Source organism: Papilio machaon, chromosome 1 (genome assembly GCF_912999745.1).
Source record: "Papilio machaon chromosome 1, ilPapMach1.1, whole genome shotgun sequence".
NCBI lineage: Eukaryota > Metazoa > Arthropoda > Insecta > Lepidoptera > Papilionidae > Papilio > Papilio machaon.
In genome coordinates this window covers 6,751,269-6,773,736 of record NC_059986.1, presented here as the reverse complement: position 1 = coordinate 6,773,736, position 22,468 = coordinate 6,751,269, and the positions used below count along the sequence as shown (strand labels likewise).

The following is a 22,468-nucleotide window of genomic DNA, read 5'->3' as shown; positions in this document are numbered from 1 at the left end:
CCAATCAAGAAGAATAATATATTTAGAATAACAATGAAATAATAAATAGATCAACATGTCTATTCAACTATCTACTTAACAATAATATCTTATGTTAATAAATTAATATCACATTTCTGGTAATATTCACCCGAATCAGTAAAGAATATGACCAAACTTTCAAAAGATATCATAAAAATGCAAAAAGGAGTATCAACAACAAAACGGACACTGGGAAAATAATATATACGGAGGTTCGAGGATGACATACAGAAGTCAAAATAAACGATTTATCATTATTAAAGCCATCAGTTGTGGGAACTTCTACTATTACTAACTCATCACTAAAAATACTTATATCAAACTCACATTCAGTACTGTTGAGACACACCTTGGAGTCTGACATGTTTGCATATTGGAATGTTGGTTTATAAATATCAAATATTGCATGAATATCATTATTCACCAAATCATTGTCACTATAAAATATATAGTAATAATACCCATCAGATTGTATTTTATGGTCAACCTTTAATATTGTAGTATTTTCTAAATAGTTGGTACTATTACATTCCTTGGAATATGGAAAGAAATTGTTCATGAGTATATTATCGTTGTAACACTCATGTAAATTGTTCTCAAAGCTTGATACTGAAGCATCTTCTGTTACATTTGGTGCATTATTTGCATTGCCACCATGATAAACTCCAGTGTCTAGAACAGTATTTGGATTGTGTAATGGCATACTTGCTCCTGATCTTTTTCGTCTTTTAATGGAAAGTTTATTTTCGAAATCATCTTCAAAATTCTCATGTTCATTTGATTGTTCCTCCACAGCATTTTCGTGTTGTGTATTCTCTAACAATGGTACGCCATTTCGCTTTTTTCCGAGATTTTCCAAGGTTACAGATACTTGACCTTGTCTATCAATTAATGATGGATCTTTTCTGTATTTACTACCATCTAATATGCCACAAGTGTTTAGTATTTTTTCACCTTTTACTACTAATATTTTTGAACCTTCATATCTGGAGCAGGCTTTCAGTTCGACAGTTGCTCCGGCAAAGAGAAAGAAACCCCAATATTCTAAAGTATCATCTGGCATTGTCATTGATTTTCTTAATTTAATATGTCTTGTCTTATTAGATAGTTCAGGTCTGCCTTTCATTTGGAATGCATTAAATGTGTTGTTCATTTTCAAAGAATGTTTTTCACAGAAAATTGAAGATTGTCCTTTATGGATTTGGATAACATCTGAATCTGATATTTTGTACATAACATCAGCATATCTAATATTTCTTAGATACAGTGATGACACTATCAAAGTTGTGGGTAGAATTGTAGTCAGAAGGCAGAACATAATTACCCGCTGAGATCCATGCATTTTTGCCCCATCTAAAAAACATTTCTTTGTTAGTTAAAAGGTGCACAATATTTAAGCCTAATGTGAGTTAGTCATAACTAGAAATAAAATAGACACTGTAAGATTCTCAACTTACAAATAAACATAATATTTAAATGTCTGGTTTATTCATGACACTCAGAATTTGATATTCTATAAAATAGGCAAAAAAAAAAAACAAATATGCATGGATATATGAGTATTAGTAACATGTTGCATAAGTTGCATTTTCTAATTAACATGCTAACACATTTTTAAAATATGAATAATAATGCTCTCAGATATATTTTAACTTAGCTTAAGAAAAACTGACACTTTACATAATAAAAGCATAACAATCATCTTCAAAGGAAATGAGGAATATCTTATTTTCATAGGATGTGCAGTGGTGATGGTTAAATAAATCAAACTATGATGAGCTGATGGCAAGCTATCTGGGACATGTAAAACTGGAACTAAAACGAATGATGCATTTGCATAAAGAAATAAAAACATAACTGCTTGTGGAAAAAATAATTTATTAATATTTTAAACATTGATTTTGAGAAGGCTAACTACATATATATGCAGGTGTATTATTAAATATATGGCTATTTTTCAATTATTCTCAGAAGCTTTGCCTAGCTGAAATATAACACTTTCTCTGTATGGCGTTGTTACCTAAGCCCTTTATGTATTTTACATTTCCTTCTGCATGGAGAACATTTCTCAACTAGAAACTCAGAACCTAAGCCTGCAAATGAGCATAAGCTAAAATAAATTTATACTTTATACAAACATACCAGGTTTTCCCAAACTGGGAAATTTAAGAAAATAACTACAATTTATTAAAAGTAGCGACTTTTGGTAATAAAGTTTATTAGAAAGCGATCATCGGAGATAAAATTTTACTGCAATACCTGCTTATTTTTACGATGAAGAAGAAATAGTTGTATTCATCCTTTGAAAGAATAATCGATCAGTTACGAAACCTGGTGTTTGGGTAAGGATATTTTTTTCGTGAAAAATGTATTGAGTAATGAATTGACATTACAGATAGTTAGTGTCAATGTCAAATTTTATTTGCGTTTCCATTTTCACTTCACGAATTCAAGATCAAATATTATGTTATTGTTATACCTATGGCTACACCTATGTATTTTGCAATGGTTCATCCAGATATAACTCTGACTCATTTAAAACGGGGTTTGATATTTAATTCTGTTAATGAAGCCTCTAAATTTTGACACTATAACTTAATATAGGCTCATAGGGATTTCATAAAATCCACTTTTTTAGTAGAACACTGTGTTCTTAATTTTTCGCGTCAATGAAAAACCTCGACATATAAGCGACTACACACATCACAATTCACACAAAGTACCAACCAGAGGGAAGTCGTCCACGATTTCACTTTATTGAAGGCTGTGGTGTTGCGATATTTCTAACTATTCTTCAATATCCTAGATTTTCTTAAGATATTCTATGTGTACGACTATATATTTAAGTCCAAACCCTAATGTTATATTCTCATAATACCCATATAGCAAACAAAAGAACAATATTTTATTATAAGATAGTTTAGGAGGGCGACTGTCTCTATTTAAAAACGCAAAAAACTTAAAATATTAATCTCGTGATGTTCTCGTACAAGATAAGAGATAGTGTGTTATCTGCAACAATGTATACAACATTTACAATTAATTTACTAATCTACTTTATCTTGTAACATTTGCAACACGCTTTGCAATTTATTTTTATGGTCATTTTAGTAAAGTCTACAAGAACAATACCATGAATTTTATGATTAATGACATGATTAATTCACAGCAATACACAGATACTCTATCTTTTTATTTTTCCTTTTCCTCTATTTTTACCTAACTTTAAGTTCTAAATGTGAGCGAAGATAAACATTTTTCTAATCAGAAAATATCACAATCAATTTAATACTGCATATAAAAAGAATATAACTTGCATTATAACTTTTATGCACTAACTTTTAAAGACATTGGCATTTTTCCTCGATATATTTTAAATACATCGAAGTAATTGGATCAGTCGCTTTAGTTGTCATCAGGCTTTATCGATTCTGTTTATTATAATTTTACCGACAGTTTTTATTATCGCTAGGCTATACTAATATCACAAACCGATAAGATTTGAAAGTTTGTTGTTCTCCAGTATACCGGACCGGGCCGGGGTTATAACTGAAAACCTCTTCAACGCGAATTTTCTATCCACGCAAAACCCATCCTACCCGTTTTCCTAGTTCCATTAACAACGTAACTTTTCGTGTTTCTGAAAAAACTGCCTCGTATAGTTCTATGCCTCTCATAAAAATTAATAACATTTTGAGCTGATAAGATATATTTTAAATAAACGTTAAGACTTGGCACCCTCTCCAAGTCATAGAATTTGGAATGAGGTAGTAAATTTAAAAATGCAAAAATAGTTGACAAATCATGGTATTAATTTCGAAACAGTTAACAAGCACAAACATAGAAAAGTTAATTAAGAATTATTTTAATATCTGATTTTTGTAACGATATGCATAAGTTAAAGTAGTGTGAAATGTAAACAGAACGTAGCAGTTATAATCAATTCAATGAAAATAATATAACAAAACAACTCAGTTATTATCATCTTACAATGTTAATGTTGCGTTATCACATTTTTTGTTTATAGATTCGTATTTTTTTAAATTCCAATACTCACCATTTTGTTCCTTAAAATGAACCGAAATATATTGATAATTAGCATTATGGTAACTTAACACCGACCTTTGACACTTTTGATTCATTTTACATTAATTCTATGTCATTAAAATGTAATAACGAATTATATTTGTACAAATAATAACAAGTCGTCTCGTTCCGCGCACGACACGAAATGGACAAAAGATTTTGATAAGCTTATCGTGTATCGCTTATTACATGTAGCAATTGTTAAATGTTGGATATGATGTGACGTTATATAAATACGGCTATCATGAATGGTAAATTGAAAATGTTTCCAACTGTCAACTACATTTTACATATAACACATGTTTGCCCATAATATATGTATGCACATCGTGTATGTACAAGAACGATGCTGTTTCCTTGTTGCACCCTTTCCCCTTTCTTCCCTCTCCAGAATTCCTTATTGATTGATGATTTAAGGAGGTGCTATATTACTGTAAATATGCTTAATTCAATTACAACACATAGTTATTTAATTCTTTCTGCTATCTACTGTGATCCTGATACCTTAGAAAAATAACATAAAACGTTTTAAAAACGATCATCAAGTTCAATATGTTTACGTTATTTTACAATAAGGTGTAATAGTCAATTATAAACAACGGAAAGGTTTTTTAAACAAAGATCATTGTATAACGGTTTTAAAATCCCAATGTCAGCGGGTTTTCCGGAATTCAGAAAATTAATTTTTATTAGAGCAAGGAGCGGGCACGATCTATAATCTCTTCAACCTTAATTCTTTCACAGAGCGATTTTTTTCTCGGCCTACGGCCACAGTGTTGCGGTCGTAGGCCGTAGATTTTCAAATTTCTTGGCCGGAAAGCCATAGAACACGGTAATTACCGTAACATTGGCAGCACTGACCTGCAGCCTCTAACCTTATCTCTGGTAATGTGAACGTGATGTTGATTCAAAATAGGAATGGCTGGTTGTTGACGGTTTTGGCGTTAAACAAATGACACGTTAATTTGCTTTATTTCAACTAATTGATTAAAGAATTTAAAAAAGATAAACCCCATGACTGTGGGCGAAAAAAAAGTCAAGTGATTTCTATGTTTTTCAACGTGTCCGTGATCGCGAATATTTGCCTTTGCACGTATTGTGGAGCCGGAGCATAAGAAATACAAAAATAAACAAAATACCAAATCATAGTATTTATTTCTTTGATTAATTTTATTAGAAGACCGATTTCGGTTTATATAGTTGTTCGTTTTCAGCGTATAGTTCAACACTATGACACCCGTCTATTAAGTACCACATTTACTTCATACAAAATAAATTCGGTACTTTGTAGGTGTCAGTTGTCAAAATAACAACATAAAATCACATAAAATAAAACTTAAATAAAAGTTAAGCCCAAGAACAATTACTTTTAATTGTTATAATTCTGAAGAAGAAAAATGAATTATATTTTACGACCTGAAGTAATATGGATTGAGGGACGATGTTACAGAATAAACGATCCAAATACAGAAGTTTCAGCTCTCCAAGAACATGATTTATACGAAGATGGTTAAAATTTCCTCTAAATATTCTAATAAATTTACTACAATATTAGTTTTTGTATGTAACAAAGTATCGTGCGAATTCCGTAACACCAATCAGTTGAGGATGAATTTAACAACTCTTTGATTTTGTTTAATTATGAACTATTGTAATTTGTAGCTTGTTTTGCAGAAATAACATTTCAAGATGCGGGCGATGATGATTCGGATGATGATTTTGAAATAATTGAAATAGACAGTAATAGATTTTCTACAAACCTTCATGTATCAAAGTGAGTAGGTTTTAGTATAGACGTGTAATAGCATTTTAAAAGATGAGTTAAAAGAATGTGGATTAAATAAATAAAATGCTTGCAGGCATTATATTGGATCAATTATAGGGAAAAAAGGAATAATGAGGAGCAGAATTGAGAGGGATACCCGAACTAATATAAAAATACCAAAACAAGGAGAAGCGGGCGACATTACAATACTTGGTCCCAGTGTTACTGTGAGTAAATTTATAAAATGATTGTCTTGATTTAACAAATTATATTTAAAAGGATGTCCCAACACAAGATCCATGCATTTAATATTCATAATTGAAATAATTAAAATTAATTAATTTATTTATATAACATGTAAGTTCCACCAATTCACCTTGTAAGTTTCACTTCATATGTAAAAATTGTATTGATTTGTGTGATGTATTTGAGATATACAGAACAATTTTCATCAAGGCTTAATATAAAAAAAAACTAATTTAATAATTTATCATCATATAACTAAAAACTTTTTTGCAATCATTACAGAATGTAAAAGCGGCTCGGAGAAGAATCAACATCATAATTATGTCTTCAAGAATGAAACAAACACCAACTCATTTTATATCAATTCCTTTAAATGATCCAATTATAATGGAGAATTTTGAAAAATTCAAGGTAAGGAAATATGTCTAAAATAACTACAATAAAACCTGGATAAGCGAGAACAGAACAAGCCAGAAACCTCTATAAGCCAGACATTGTCAGGTCCTTGTGGATGACCTCCATGAAGTCAACCCGCACTGGGCCAACGTTGTCTATGGCACCCTCAGTGGGAATATATTGGGCGGATGATAACATAAAGTTTTCTGAAATGGTTAATGTTTCCAGCAAATTGTGTTGCAAGAAGTGAAAGGTGTAGACGAATCATTATTTATAAAATCACAAAAACTCCATATTACAATTGGTGTGATGTGTTTAATGGACAATGAAGAAAGGTTACAAGCATCTAAACTATTGAGTGAGGCAAAAGATAAGATTATAATGTAAGTATTAGAGTATATAACCCATCCATACAACTCTGCATAAGACCATAAAACATTTTACCCAAAAATTTCAGTTTGTATATAGATAAACTAGCAGTTTTTCATAACTTTGTCTGCTAACTTCCCAACAGTAAAGGATTTTTCAAATCTGTTCAGTAGTTTCCGAGCTTCACAGTGGTAGATGCCTGCAACATCAGTTGCACAAATTGGTTGGCTTGCCCGGTGAAATACCAAGACCACACAGAAGACTGGGGTGAAGTGGAAGAAATTCCGCGTTTCGTCTGATGAGTGTGGTGCCAGAGGCCTAATTTTAGTCCTCTTTACCTTCCCACCCCTTGATTTGATGGAGGAGGAGATGCATAGGAAGGTTAAATATCCTCTTTTTGTGCGTCTCCTTTGTCGATTAAGAGTAGGCAACGCATCTGCAATTGCGAATGTCTATGGGCAGCGGTCGCTTCGCCATTTCGGCGAATTCATGTGGCCGCTTGCTTGTTTGCCACCTTGTAATATATAAAAAAAGCTTATTCAATGCAAATAAACAATCAAATCTCTCTTTATAATATAGATTAATATGTGAAGTGAAAGCTTTGTAGGTACCCACCTCTTTTTAATGTAAATCTTCTAATGGATGAATTTAAGCACAGTTAAATTTAGTGTGAAGTAAAAGGGCATATAGTTTTTCATATAAAAAATATCATTGATTATGAATTATGGCCTAATTTCTATCAATGAGCTAACATAAGAATAGATAAATTTGAAAATATTAACTGATTTTTCTCAGGCCTTTAATACAAGAGAACTTACCTCTACGAATAAGATTGAAAGGTTTATCGTACATGAATGATGATCCGAAAAATATACATGTATTGTATGGAAATGTTGAAGATGAAGCCGGCACTGACATAATTCAGACGATAGCTGATGATTTAGTCAATTTCTTTTATAAAGCAGGTACTTATTTAAATATAAACAGATATGGCGGGAGGAATATATATTTTTGAACCTATTTTCCCTTTAAAAATGTTAACGAGAAGTCTATTGTGGAAATGTGTTATATTATCACTTAAGGCTTCTTATAATCAAAAAGTAGGTGTCCATATAAATTATTTATATTATGTTTCAGGATTTATGAGAATTAATGAATACGGCAGAGACAGGGTTAAATTGCATGTCACATTATTAAATTCTAAATATAGGAGCAAATCAACAAACAATGATGAAACTTCGACCAATCGTAGAAATGTTAAAGAAGCATTTGATGGTTCTGAAATATTGAAAAAATTTGTTGATTACGATTTTGGAGTTACAGAAATAACTAACATACATCTATCTCAAAGAAAGACATTGGGTGCTGATGGATATTACCAACCAACGTTTGTTGTTACTTTAAATAAAAACTAATTATTATAAATTGTATTTGATTCTTTTTTCTGTTTTTTTTTTTCAATTCCAACTTAATTCTACTGTAAACCTTTTTACACTAATCGACTCGACGATCGAATTTATAGAATCAATCGTTCGATCAGCCTAATGGGGATTTTTTGGCTATTGGGCCTAGCGATCATGAAACGCAGAAAAAGTTTTACTTCTAATTTCGAATCGTTATTAAAATAAAAGTTTGTACAAACATTACGTACCTTAACATATTGAAAAAAATTAAACAACAAAATAGTATAAGGTATGTTCAATATGATTTTAAATCTCTTAAATTTTAACTTAAGGCGTAACGTTTTAAAGATGGCGTGTAGGAGCTATAAATGCATTACAAAATCAATTGTGTAGAAAAAAAACGCGAATCATGTTTAAAATAAAATAACATTAAAATAAAACTCAAATTTCGTAAAGGTATAAAAGTTACTGTGCTTCATCCACGTTAACTTGTTACGAATCAAAGTTTTGCATGTTCCAATGATTATTTTTCTTCTAGGAAAACGTTCACTCCCTTTCTTAAAATATTCGAATCTACTTTTACAAATTGACTTGTTTTATAAGTTTTCCTGATGAAGGCAAATTAGCGAATAACTTAGTAGATATCACTGCTGCAACGTTTGTAATCAATATAAGAACGAATTTGACGTCAGATTTTTGGAAAGCATAACAGCAAATAACGTAGACGTTACATATATTAAATAATAAGGATTACATAAGACTATATATCATTCGATTTTGATGTTAGTAGTAGGGGCTACGGTTTCGGCAACTCCACGTATAGCGCGTGAGCTTTGATGTTAAAAAACATCAATTTCTTTCTGTTTAGCAGGGAAATAGACTATAGACAATTCCAGGGAAAAATAACAGCAACCTTTACAAATTCAAACGTTACAAACTTGTTCGTATTGTATAGCCTAAAATAGTACCCTTCTACTTTATTTGTATTATTTATTTATACTTATGGCCTTGACATAATTAGTTTAGTTTAAGTCAAAAAAGATTGCAGCAGTGCCGGATATTCTGATAAGGAATATTTTAAGTTCATCAAGATTGTGATCTGGCAGTTAGTATAAAAGGATCCGTTTATCTGACGGCATAAACAGCCGGCAAGTGCGGGGCATTATGGGAGCTCTAGACATTGAGCTTATTTCAGTTTCCGTCCGAATGATTTTATCGGCGGGCTTCCTAGCCGCGAATAGAAGGGCTCGCCATGGAGCTACGAAAATGAATTTGTTAATTCAAATTCTTAAAATGTTGAATATTAAAATAATGTGATAACTGATATTGCTAATCTTATCTTTTTTACAAATAACATTGTGAATAATTAGAAAAAATTACAAGTTTACAAAGCTTCTCTATGCATAGAAACAATGTTCGCTTACAAAACAAAAACAAAATGTTAGTAGATTTTAACCATAAATAGATAGAAAATATTTTTTTTATTTTAAAACAAATATGTTATTCAAATTACTAACGTATGAAACAATTACTACGTTGATATAAAAATAAAGAGAATTTGTTTTATACGAGAAGCTACGAACCTCTACAACATTTCGTAGCTGTGAGTTACGGCTCGCACCGTGTTCGGGAGGGGTGGCCTGAGTCAGTACAGACGCCTTGCCTACGCTATGCGCCCGTCTTCCGCGTACCTTACATACTTACCTTTTAACGTATACGCAATATCGTATTTCATCTGTCTCGTTAAATTTATTTCTGTGAAATAAAGTGATATCAAGGTAAGTTTGAGATTATTTTATAACAACTTTCATTGCATTCTGTAATATATTCTGATAGGTTGAGATTCAATTTTTACCGTAAATCATAAAGCAAAACTAGTTAAAAAGCTGGAATATATGGCTATGAACTGTAATTGTAAGCGTGAATTTATATAATAAAGATTTAAGGTAAAATGAGGCTTACTGTAATCATAAGATTTTATTTACGAGGTACTCCCGGGCGAAGCTTGGATCGTAAAACATTAAAATAAATCGGAGGGCCTCGTCCCCTTTACGGCCTGTAATATTTGCCTCCCAAGACGCCGCGTCTGCCGTTAACAGCGTAGGAGTATTATAATATTGTGTAATTGGTTTATATGCAATAAAGGCAAAGTACTTTGAAATGTAAAGTAGCCTAGCGGCTAACATTGCCTTATTTTCACTATATTTTTTTAATAAAATGATTCTTATAACATAAAACCTATTATATGTGTAATAATTTTTAATTACTTTTTACTTTTGCTCCTTCAAAGCCTATTTTTATATAACAGAATGCAAGGAAGCGATAATATTTACATTTAAAAGCTCACATAGACATGCGTAATATATAAAAAATTATATACTTACGACTTAAAATTACTGTTCTTAGTACTTCGGGAAGTGTGTTTTCTTGTATTATATTTTAAGTTGCACTAGGTATTTATATCCCATTAAGTTATATTTCATTATTTTTGTAATACTTTTCTAATACGAAATAATGTTTCTAACACGACTATTTGCGTTTTAACATTTCCTGCTTCCTGTTACGTTTTAAAGTGGATGCATCGAGTAAAAAGATACAATTACGAGAGTATCGTACGAGTATCAGAGCTTTTAGTGTTCCCGACGAAACAATATGTTGCACGCAGGTAGATGTAACTAGGTTAATGTTTCCAATACATTCGCCTATATTTCATATCAGCGGACCCATACCCATCCTATGTAACTGTTGGTTAGCAACACTGCTAAAACACATGTATAAAAACATGTTGTCATTCTATTCATTCTTTAAGAAACAAGGATAACAAGGCAGTGGAAACTAATGGTAAAACAACAATATACTTGCATTAAGATATTATTATGCAAAGACTCGTAGAATAGTTACATGTATAATGTTCCGCAATCACTCATTTAATTTAAAATGATTGATTTTTTTATAGACTGTAGAAAAAAAAATCATGCTTCAACGTTACGAATTTTTAGATTCAACTAATAAATAAGATTTTGTAACATAGTTAGGAATTGCATCGAATCCATAGAATCCATCGGCCCAATGTTAAAAAAAATCCTATAAGATCGATCGCCCAACGGGAAACACTCCATAAAATATAATATATGATAGAAGATAATGAAAATAAGGAAATATTAAGGTTACATAAGATGCCAGTTGATTGAAAAAATCCTCCGGGAAATTATCAAACTCAGATACGACGATATCTCTGCGACGACACGAACATACACTTGTTCCTACAACTCGATAAAAGTTTGAAGAACTCGCGTAAATCTTCTTTGCGCTGCTTTATTTCATTTGTGAACATTTTACTTTGAGCATAATTTTATGTAGGTACTTAAATAAATAGCAAAACTTATATGAAACCACTGTGTTTTTGATTTTAGGAAAAATTTTGTCCGGTTTTTGGCACTTTTAATATACGACAGATTAAGATTATAAAGGTTCTGTAAAATACCACAGATTAAAAAATTATAAACAATTTCAAATTAATTAACTGTAATAGTATAAATCGAAGCATAATCAATTCTACTCCAATTGTATACTGATGATTAGCATACGTTACTGCTGCTACGTTTTTACTGGTAAAAAACATATTATTGCTATCTCATTCCAATTAAAAATACAAAAAAGAGATAACAATGTAATATTTTCATAGTTATGTTTTATATTTGTTTTGGAATTGAAAAATAACTATTTAAAATGCATTTGCTCTCATCGAAAATTAATACAAAGTATTTGGGGTTCGGTTCTGTAATTGAGTTATCCGTACACTTACTGCCTCTCTAATAGGCTCATAATGGAATAGTGGTATGTAGTGGGAACGTAAAGGGTCGCCATTTCTCTTCATTATCTGATACCTTATCGACTTAATGCATATGGGGCTGTAAGTACTGATATACTAATCTAATCTTATTGTCAAAGAATTGTTTAGTTATTGTAGCTGTTCCTTTCCTTATTGTACTCGTAGAACTAGTTCTCGTAATAAATCTGCACTATGGAACTGATAAAGTTACCATCAAATAACTTTGAGGGCAACAGTAAACCGTAAGGAGATTATTGAAACTATACATTTTGGACTAAGGTAAACACTGATAATAAATTATATATAATACTAACTAACGAAAAATTAATAGGGATATGAAAAATAGATAGTAGCCTATTCCTACTGAATATGTGTATAAAATTTCATAAAAATCGGTCAAGCCGTTTCGGAGGAGTATGGTAACTAACATTGTAAGAGAATTTTATATATATAATATAATATTATCATTTTGTAAGATATATATTTTAACGTTATTCAAATGCTGCTATATATCAAGTTAACGTCAGATAACCGAGGTATAAAGATTCATTTGTTTAATTAAAACCATTGCTTTTAGTTGAAGAATGATCGTTGTATACATTCAGATATTTTATCGCATAGAATACCATAAAGTATATATTTTTGATTGACTAAGATAATATCTAAAACTATAATGTATTAAACATTTTAAGTTTATAAAAAGTGAATTCCAAAAAAAAACTAATAGCTTTTATTGTGACATTTTGACACACTAATTCATTCAAATTTATAAATATAAATAATCATAACTGCTGTTCATGTCTATTAATTCCAATAGGAAGAACTTCTTCCAATTCAGTGACGCATGCTAAATGTGTCAGAACGCTATCAATCGATCCACTCGTCTGGAGAAATTCTAGGGAACAGTTGTGTACGTTAATGTGGAAACTTTTATTGTGTTCGTCTCGGATTTGTCTACGATTTACTGACAGTCGACTTGAAACTTAACGATCTATCATTAATGGAGTCAACTAGTCTAGAATGTAACAAAATTTTGTTTTCTGTTAACATTGCTAAATAAGTTTTATTTCTTAGCTTATTATTAATTATTGTTTATACTTAACGAAAGAACACCAACACAAAGAATTTAGATTTCGTGAGATATTAAAATTAGAATAATTTTTACAGTAGAAAAATGTGGAAATACATCAATTGGAAAATACTTTAAATAACTCTCAGGAAAACTTAAATCTTTTTAAAGGTCAAATCTTGGCATATAAATTATATTATCAATTGTTAAAATGCTAAGATACTGAAGATGTGTTATTTGAAACTATTTGTTTAAGGTTATCTTCCATTTAATCGTAATACTGTCGCAATCTTAGCTACTACTTAATTTTTTCTATTTTTATGATAAATATACACACAGCAACATTGCTGGGACATGTCACCTAATGATCCAGCTTTAATAAACAAGACCTATTTATAGTGGGCAGCATCATTATACCTGGAGACATAGCGACGGCGACGGCGGCCTAATTAAACTCTTTGTGTACTTTTTGCAGTGTCTTAGAAGCAGCGGACAGCCGCTTCCGTATTCCAAAAGTAAACGGAGCACAAACAAAGTCCCCCGACTCGCGCATCATTAAAAATCTTAAAAGAATAATACTTCTCAATCCATAAATATGTTAGATATTTTTTGGACCTCTTTTCTTTTGAAAGATATCATCACTAACGGATATGAGTGCTGATAAGGATGTATTATTATAGAAGACTAGTGTATAGTGTGTCAACCCTTTGGTAGTACTAACAGTTTTACCTCTACTGGGGCCCTGGGCGAGATCACTACGGCGTCCATTACCATGCATTGGATTAACAGGGTTATATGAGACTAAACAGTCTCACATAGGGAGACATGTGCTGATCTGTGGCGCTCCTTTCAGTCCAGCGACTTGAGCGGTTGCCCAATCGCGCCCTAAACTAACACTGGCCTTGCTCCGTAGGCAAATGAGCTGGGAGCTAAAAATATTATTACCACTTTCTATCAAGATGATGTTCCTGAAATGTTTTGTGAGCCAAGGTGTATGGTTACAATTTGTGTTTTTATGCCATTGGTCAAATTTCTATATCTAACGGTAAACTTTATTAAAGAAAAAAGCTTCTGTTAATTTTAACAATTTTCAATTTGAGAAATATATCTTATAAATATACAGTTTACAAAATTCATTATCTACCAATTTAGCCCTTTAAGGTTATGAAAAAAAATTAATGTTAAATCATGTATAATAGGATGTGTAAAAGTTTTTTTTACTTCAATAATAGCAGTAAGAAGAAAGAAATAAACTAGATTAGTTGATTAGCTTTGGATGTTCATGTACTGTCTGGAATAAGCCTGCAACGAATTAAACCGTGGCAGTAATTGAATTTGTCTTTTGTTAGTGTCTTTAGTGGTTTTGATTAAGCGTCGTGCACGTTCATTGCGGAGTGATCTCGTAACTGGGTCAATGTTTCCAACCACTCGAGCCTGTTTCAGACTCTACAGCTAGTGGGACTGAAACAGAATGTGTCACCGGGCATTTTATTTATTTTTATTACGGAGAATACTTGAGTATTCATATTTTTAATCTTGCTAAAAAGTGGTGGGAAGTTAAGTTTTTATTTCTGTTATTAATAGCAGCGTACATTTAAAAAACAACGGAACTGTGGGTTCAGAATACGAGTTTATAGGGAGGAAGTGATTATAGAAAGGGATTATTGGGGATCATCCCCAAAAAATGTGAAAAAGGTTTCTCACAAAAAACTGTTAAAAATATTATCACATTTTCAAAACAAGGAATCAAATAAAAGTAATGAAAAAGTAATCTCCTATTGAAGAATTCAAACACAACACAAGCATAAGTTAAATTGTTTTTTTTTTATATGATAACGACCTAATTGCTTGGTTTTTGTTAACGTTTTTCACGCTAAAGTTCAAGACGTAGCCCTGACTACGCACTCGGCTTCATAACGTAAACAAAACACAATAGAGCCGAGTACCGCCCCGGGTCGCGTCATTAAAATCTGACAAAAAGAATGGCTTCAAAATTTTAAACGCTTTTTGTCTACAATGATTTCAGTATTTCAAAAGATTTTTAAAGTATACAAATTAGTAGACTGTAGAAGAAAAAAATTGATAAAAACGTCGTCGTCGATATTTCATTTGTTTTCAATAATACAGATAAAGTCATCTAAGTAGTGAAATGTTTAAAAACATTATTTATTTAGAATTTTAACTATCAGAATAGCTTATTTAATTAACATACAAAATAAAAAGTATGATGCCAAAGTAACATAGTATTCCGATATTCCCAGAAGTTTACGGTTGAGAGGAAAAATTCAAAGTATCTTTTACACTCAAATGATCAAAAGGCATCTACAACTCACTGAATGTTAGACTAGTTATGAGATGAACACGAATTTACAAATAATTCGGACTTTACAAAGGATACTTCGAGTATTCTTTTATAGCTGTTGTTTTTTTATTAATTTTTCCTATGTATTAAAACACATATATGAGTGGACATGTGTATTATATGTTTCCAACTGCTGAAACGAATGTACGAAAAACATTGTTGTCATTGTTATTTAAAAGAGAATTACAGAGATGAAAATATATTTGGTACTTGTGTTGTTTTGGGAAAATTACCAGTTAATATATTTATAACTTTATCAGTAAACTCTAAGCAAACAAGTAGTGTTTAGAAGCGGCTTAGTTTATTATCGTATTACACGTAAGAAGTTGTGTTATAAAGGAAGGACAGGTCGTTTATTATCACCGTTCTCGAACTTAATTCCCTCGATGCGTTAAAAGACTTTTTCTATTAACCGCAAGTTTTTACTGCCGCATTGCCGCGTAAAGCGTCATAGATTTTCTTTAATTATATTTCTATGTATTACGAAGGCGGATTCTAAAATTTTGGCGGAAAAAAATTTCTAATCATGATTCACTTTTTTTGTAAAAAGAACACAATTATAAACAAATAACCAACAATCACACATGTTTTTACTTATCACTATTACCACACAGTATACTAAACAGCAAAATAATTGTAAACAAAACGGTTATGTAAATATAAGAAATAACGTGTATATATTGTAATAATATTAAACACGTGCAAGTCGTAGTACTGCGGTTACTTTACCACGCAACCATGTAAATTAAGACGCATTATTGATTTTGTGGTCTGTCTTCGTGCACATCCTACAAATGTATCGTTCATTCCTTCCTTCTTTGTTACACAACGATTAAACTTTGCAGTTATATTTTTAGTTTTCAAATTAATTTTATAACACCATTCACAATATTTACATTTGGCGTTGCAATTTTGAATTCAAGAGGTTATTTATAATAAATACAGCGTAGTTTTGTATTCAACATTCACTTAAGGAAAAAGTTATTAGCAACTTTTCTAGCCTATTTGAGATTTGCAATAGTAAAATTCTAAGTACAAAATTACAGGGTTCCTTTGTAGCAAGGAAATTTGTAAAAGGAAATTTTTGAGTGTATGTTAAGTGGGTACGTAAAGTTTTATTTCAAGGTCACTATAAAATTACAGAACCAGGCTGAGACAAACTGCTTCCTATAAAATAACGGCACTTAGGGAAAGTCGGAATTGTTCTCGATTCCTTAACATAATCACGTCACGTCCTATCGTGAGGTTGTACGGATAAAGTTTTAGTTCAAGGGATTTACGTTTGCTAAGTTTCAGTTAACTATGTGTAAAAACAAGTGAAGTCTAAGATATTCAATGCTGGTATAAGATGTTACATACAGCAATAAAGAGAATAAGTCAGTCAACTAAATAAATTTACGTATAGGGCGTTTCTAAGCAATTGGATAGATTTTATGAACTTTTGGTAGAATGCTTTTAGGTTGTAGGAAAATGCTTGAGCAAAAAATCGTGAAAAAAAGACAAATTAAAAACGATTTTAAACGTTTTTCCATATATATAAATAATAATAAAATAATATACGTCCATATATATAAAGCTAAAAGACTAAAATAGACACGATATTAAGCAGTAACAATTTTCCCTATCAGGCATGTCCCGAACCCTTTATAATGACTTTGTTATTTCAGACCCCTATACAAACAATTTTGAAACTTATGTAAAGTGTTAAATTTTTCAGTTGAGTACCGTGTTATTTGTGACTTAATTAAAATTTTATTCAACAATTTAATCAATAACATTTCATTAACTATGATTTCATTTGATATTTATTAGCACGCGTATTTGAAATGTACCAATTATTAAATTATTCAACTTGTTCATAGTATTTAGTTACAATAAGCCGTAAATCAGCATTCAAACATACTCAGCTATTCATTATTCTACAAAGATAATAGTGTTTGAACACAACATGTTGTTGTACGTGTGTTTCAACAATGAAAACGCAACCGTTTGTTATACATAAAGATAAAAATTATTTAAAACAAGATCTGAACAACTAGTTGGCAAGTATTATTTATCGAGAAAATAATTGTTGACATAAAAATAATCTATTATTATTAAATGTATTTAATTTTTCTCTCTTTAATATGAAATAAAAATACTTGTATTCCAAATATGAAATGGGCTTTAACTGTCATCATAATATGGCAACAATAAAAGCTCAAATAACGAAAATTACCTGTCGTATCAGGACTGCAATGTATTCCAGTGAGTTTGTACGACAATGATAGAGTCGAGTATGTTAAACAGTCTATTGATTTTCTAACTTACAATGGAAAAATGCCAATTGATAAAACCTTGAGCTTTTGTTTCGAGCAAATAAAAGCGACTTAAATCGTCCTGGCAAATGTTTTATATTTACTCAATGCCGCAGATTATATTAGCTATATTTATGAAGTGTGGATTTCATTATTGCTTAATGTTTTAGCTTAAATCATTTATTTTTAATGATATAAAATTTTTACGATTATCTGTTGGTTTCTGAGATTAAAATCTCCGTATAAAACATATCGTCATCCCTGTCATTATCTGTGACAAAACAGAGATGACAATATGTTTTAAAAGGGGATTTTGGCCTGAGAAACCTACGGTAAGTAAGCTCTATAACATATTATATGATAGCAAATGAAATCTACTTGGTTTAGCCGTCTCATTCATCTTAACAAATCTAATCAAAAGAGGGTTGTATGGAGGAGTTTTGTACATTGGTACCGTCCATTCCGAAATAAGTTTGTCCATTAACTGACACGCATTCAATAGTCCCTTAACTTTGTATCGATCGACGTTCGTTTGGCTTAACAGACCTAACTTTGAAACGATTTCGTGGTGACCTCAAAAATAAACCATTTATTTCTTGCTCTAAGCTTGCCTTGGCCTTGGATTAAAAGGTTTAACCCGATAAAATGGGTCAAAGTTTAAAATATTTTTAATAATCAACATGACCTTCTTTTCATTAACATTTTTGACTAAGGGAAATTTTGTTAAAGTGTAATTAAAATATATATGTAAATGTGAAAGTATAGATGTATTGTGTGAAGTAGGATATGCGTAAGAAGGTTGTCAATTCAAATATAAAAGAAAGTCATATATAAGATACAAATACCATTCAATGTATTCGTAAAATATTTATATCTGTATTTCTTTTAATTAAAATAATGCATTGAATTACTATAGTTTATTGAAAGTTAAGAACTTGTTAAAAAAAATCTTTTTGCAAAGTCTTTTACAATAAAGATGGTTTTTTAATCCTCCGTCTCGTCACAAAAGACGGTGTTGGAAAAGTGCTCTCTGCGAACGCGTACTCGACTTGCTTACTGTAAACAACACAACAATGGTGCTCCAAACAGTACATCATTAAGTCCGCTTTTGACTGGGTGACTTGTAAATTATTTATTTCGTTACGACGTTCTTAGGTTAAAAAAATATAACAGGACAATAGGTTTGCTTGAAAAATTCCCGAATGTTGTAATTGTACCAAGGTATATATTTTAAGGTTATAAGTAGTAGATCCATTTCAAGCCAAATTAAGTACGTTTTAAACTTTGCAGATTTTATAAAAGTACGTTACATGAGAAAAACAATCATGAAAAACTTCACGTATGAATAAAATTTTAGTGACGTGTTTATATTTGAAATAAAATACGGGAGATTTTATATTTTAACATGTAGAAATGTAGACACAGTATCTCATTAAGTGTCTGAGAGTGCCGCGTTGCATTGCTTACGAACACTTCGTTAAATATGAGGAAATGATTATTCAGCGAAACGCTAAAATTACATGTGTATAATTTTCACCTAGACACAATTTTTACATTGCTATTCAAAGATGATAAAAATTTAAGATTTTGTCTCTGGCTTGACCTTGCGATTTCATTTATCTAATTTTACTTATAGAATGCATAATTTTAACCGAAAACTATAACCTAGTTAACATTCTGTACCGTAATGTTTTAGAAATATTTTAATTAATTGGTGACACTTGGTCTTCAATTGAAATATATATCCGTATTGTATTGTTAATTGATAAAAAAATTAGAATTAAAAGATGTCTATACTTTAACTTTTTCTTGGTACAAAAGCTCTTCACATTCGTAAAGTAGGAACAGGAACGTGACCCGAATACCGGCTCGTTATCATAAGAATTGATCTTAGCAGCAAAGTGTCTTATACTATTTATAATTATTTTTCAAGTAATTACAGTATTTTATTATTATTTGTTTAAATTAAATAATTTTTATTTCTTTGACAAGAATGTTAATAAAATATACTTAATGACGATAAATGTTTATCGGTCTCGCTGTAAGTCGTATAATTGAATTTACCTAAAGTTAATTGTTTATATCTATGACGTACAATATCGATTACTAATTTTATAAAAATGCTCAAACTACTACAAGGACAACGAAGCCCTTTTTATTGAAAAAATCAGGCTATTAAGTTCAGCGCCATCTAGAGTAGGGTGGCATAAGAGAAAAATCTTTGAGCTACATCCGTCACGGGGAACTTCTTAAAGCGACATCTATTCACGTTTAGTATAGTAAAGATGGATGGTATTGGGCAATGAATGGTAGCTTAGACATAATGTAATATAGATAGGCATATTTAATGTACAACTTACTACCGAGTTGCAGCGTATCTACGACGATAAAGTATTGACGCCTAATTCCTGAACATGAATGAAATATAGATAACGTAGATTGTACAATTTGTAGACGAAAATCACAATGCTTACATTACACGTTGAAACATAATTACTTTAAAGACAATAAAGTGGATCACAAAGCAATTTCAAATGCTTCATATCTAAAGAAAACTACTTTAAGAACTATATTATGTGATGTACGTGAACAAGTAATACTGAAGGGAGTTAAATATCGTCAATAAAAAGGCACGTATTAGTTATACGAGGTTATTTACCATGGAAAACCGCCCAAGCCCGTAGGCGGCGGTGGCGGGTGGCATCGGGCCGGGCGGGCGCCGGCGTTACGTAGACACTCGCCACGCGATCATTTTGCAGCGAACTCGGCTCGGGTTGCACGCCCGCCTTGCGCCTTACAACCACCTTATTCCTTGCAATAACCTCGTTTAGTGACGTAAATCTTTGTTATATATAACATATAGTGCCTGTTATCGAGGACGTGTCGACGCAGCGTTAAAATCTAACTATTCAGCATAACCTTGCTCGTTGCATTTATTATTCAGTGACTGCGCTAAACAATTGTCAGGATGGCGCTCTTTACAGGTATGATTCCGAAAATAGATTGTTTTCAATTCGCTTTTCATGTCTATTATTTTTGTTTTATTAAAAAATACAGATTTAGTTTTCTTTCAACGTTATTAATTGCATTTATTCTATGATGTTCATTTGTTTAATAAAGTATTCATTTAATAAATAATATACAGTAATATTAATAATAAACAGAGCTTTAGAAAATAAAAACATAGTTTAAAATTGTATGAAAAATTGCTCTCTCATAAAATGCCACTGCTATTTCTAGATGCATTTTAACGTCTTTTTTTGTAGACACGTGACAGTAATCTCTATAATCTCTGCTTAAGCGATGTAAATGCGCCGCATTTTTTTTAATGACAGCCTACGCCAAGCTCTATTTTAATCGTAGAGTCTGTTTTAATTTTAATTATGACAACGTTGGTTAATTACAACTGTAACTTCGATATTAATAAATGTTACAGTAAATATGCTCTATGAGTATGCTATATTTAACAGTGATAGAACCCGCAATACCATCTTTTACACGAATGGGCCGACTCGACATATAAAATACTACAACCACCCAGAAAACAGGCTACAAGTGGAAGTGCGTGCCGGAGCCCTTATTAAAGTACTAGATCCCTTCTCCCCCTTTTCCTATACGGAAGGAATTTGAAGGGGACGCATAGGAAAGAGAGATATTCTCTTTCTCTGCGTCCTCTGTCGATTAAATATATATATTTATTTATTGACTTTACAACTCGAATACCTCACAAGACATGTGTCGTAGACACGATATTTTTTATGTTTAAGTGTAAAATATATTGATATACGTACATGGTAATCTATGCTTACAAACATTAGTTTACAGCCCATATTTTTGATAAAAATACAATTTAAAGAAAGAAAAAAAAAGAAGTAGTGGGTGATAAATCCATGGTAACGTAGGATTATAACAACATTGATTGAGAACCCCACGTCAACGTGGTAGCGCCACGCTACCAATGAGCTGTCGTAAGTGCTTTTTACGAGCGATTGGTTGACTCGCTACGGGTCACTCGTTGTTAACATAAAGTGTACTTAAGTAAACCGTAATCGTCGATAAATCTAAGCAATACAGTTCCAAAAGGTTTCTAAGGGTGCTAGACAGCGTCAAGTATTAATGTATTTTTATTTATTGTCAAGAAATTACGATTAAAATCTTTGAATCTTGTCTCAAAAGGAGATCTTTAGGTTACCAAATAATGTAAATTTGGGTAAAATTGTTTTTTTTTGGAATGTTACTTTCACAGACTTAATATTTAAAAATTCTTCAGAAAAGGGAATGAGAATTAGTTACAATCTTAACAATTACTTTACTTACTTTTACTTTACTCGTAGCACAGTTAATTCAAAATAATCCTATAAATGTCTATTAACTGCACATATAGCTTTCCGTCTGGAATAAACGAAAAAAAAAACTAATTCGGTTGTAAAATAAAATAACCCTTAATAGTATATATTTGGCCAAGTTTATAGTTGACGTAGAACTAAAAGACTTTTTTTATATTCTGAATGTAAGGAACAATATCGTAACTATTTATTAGTTAAACACGGACAATTGCCCTGGTTATTAGGATCTATATTTGCAATGACAATTTAAGTAAACACTATTTCTTATTATCGCCA

General features: G+C 31.2%; 3 protein-coding genes across 8 annotated transcripts in view; 2 read left to right on the top strand and 1 right to left on the bottom strand.

Annotated features, from left to right (window-relative positions):
* Positions 1 to 5: 5 nt before the first annotated feature.
* LOC106719998 lies at positions 6 to 4,470 on the bottom strand. Of its 4 annotated transcripts, XM_014514501.2 has the most exons (3): positions 2,281 to 3,309; positions 2,042 to 2,114; positions 6 to 1,374 (listed from the first exon to the last, which is right to left on the bottom strand). In XM_014514501.2, exon 3 carries the CDS (start codon positions 1,361 to 1,363, stop codon positions 170 to 172), a length of 1,194 nt encoding a protein of 397 aa, XP_014369987.2. In that variant the 5' UTR covers positions 1,364 to 1,374; positions 2,042 to 2,114; positions 2,281 to 3,309; the 3' UTR covers positions 6 to 169. The 4 variants fall into 4 exon arrangements, with proteins under 4 accessions (XP_014369987.2, XP_014369986.2, XP_014369988.2 ...); XM_014514500.2 differs by lacking the exons at positions 2,042 to 2,114; positions 2,281 to 3,309 and adding an exon at positions 4,079 to 4,470; XM_014514502.2 differs by lacking the exon at positions 2,042 to 2,114.
* Positions 4,471 to 5,455: 985 nt separating this feature from the next.
* On the top strand, positions 5,456 to 8,298 carry LOC106719782 (activating signal cointegrator 1 complex subunit 1). Its single transcript, XM_014514225.2, has 7 exons — positions 5,456 to 5,616; positions 5,782 to 5,881; positions 5,967 to 6,099; positions 6,401 to 6,529; positions 6,743 to 6,897; positions 7,679 to 7,848; positions 8,021 to 8,298. Exons 1-7 carry the CDS (start codon positions 5,505 to 5,507, stop codon positions 8,296 to 8,298), a joined length of 1,077 nt encoding a protein of 358 aa, XP_014369711.2. The 5' UTR covers positions 5,456 to 5,504.
* A 1,653-nt stretch (positions 8,299 to 9,951) lies between these two features.
* Positions 9,952 to 22,468, top strand: part of LOC106720071 (schwannomin-interacting protein 1 homolog) — a 31,930-nt gene continuing 19,413 nt past the window's right edge. For 2 of the 3 annotated variants that reach the window (XM_014514652.2, XM_014514650.2), the window contains exon 1: positions 20,553 to 20,830. The gene's annotated coding sequence lies outside the window, so the exon portion shown is untranslated. Of the gene's footprint in view, positions 10,065 to 20,552; positions 20,831 to 22,468 lie in introns of those variants that run through there. The other variant, XM_014514651.2, reaches the window with a different exon arrangement.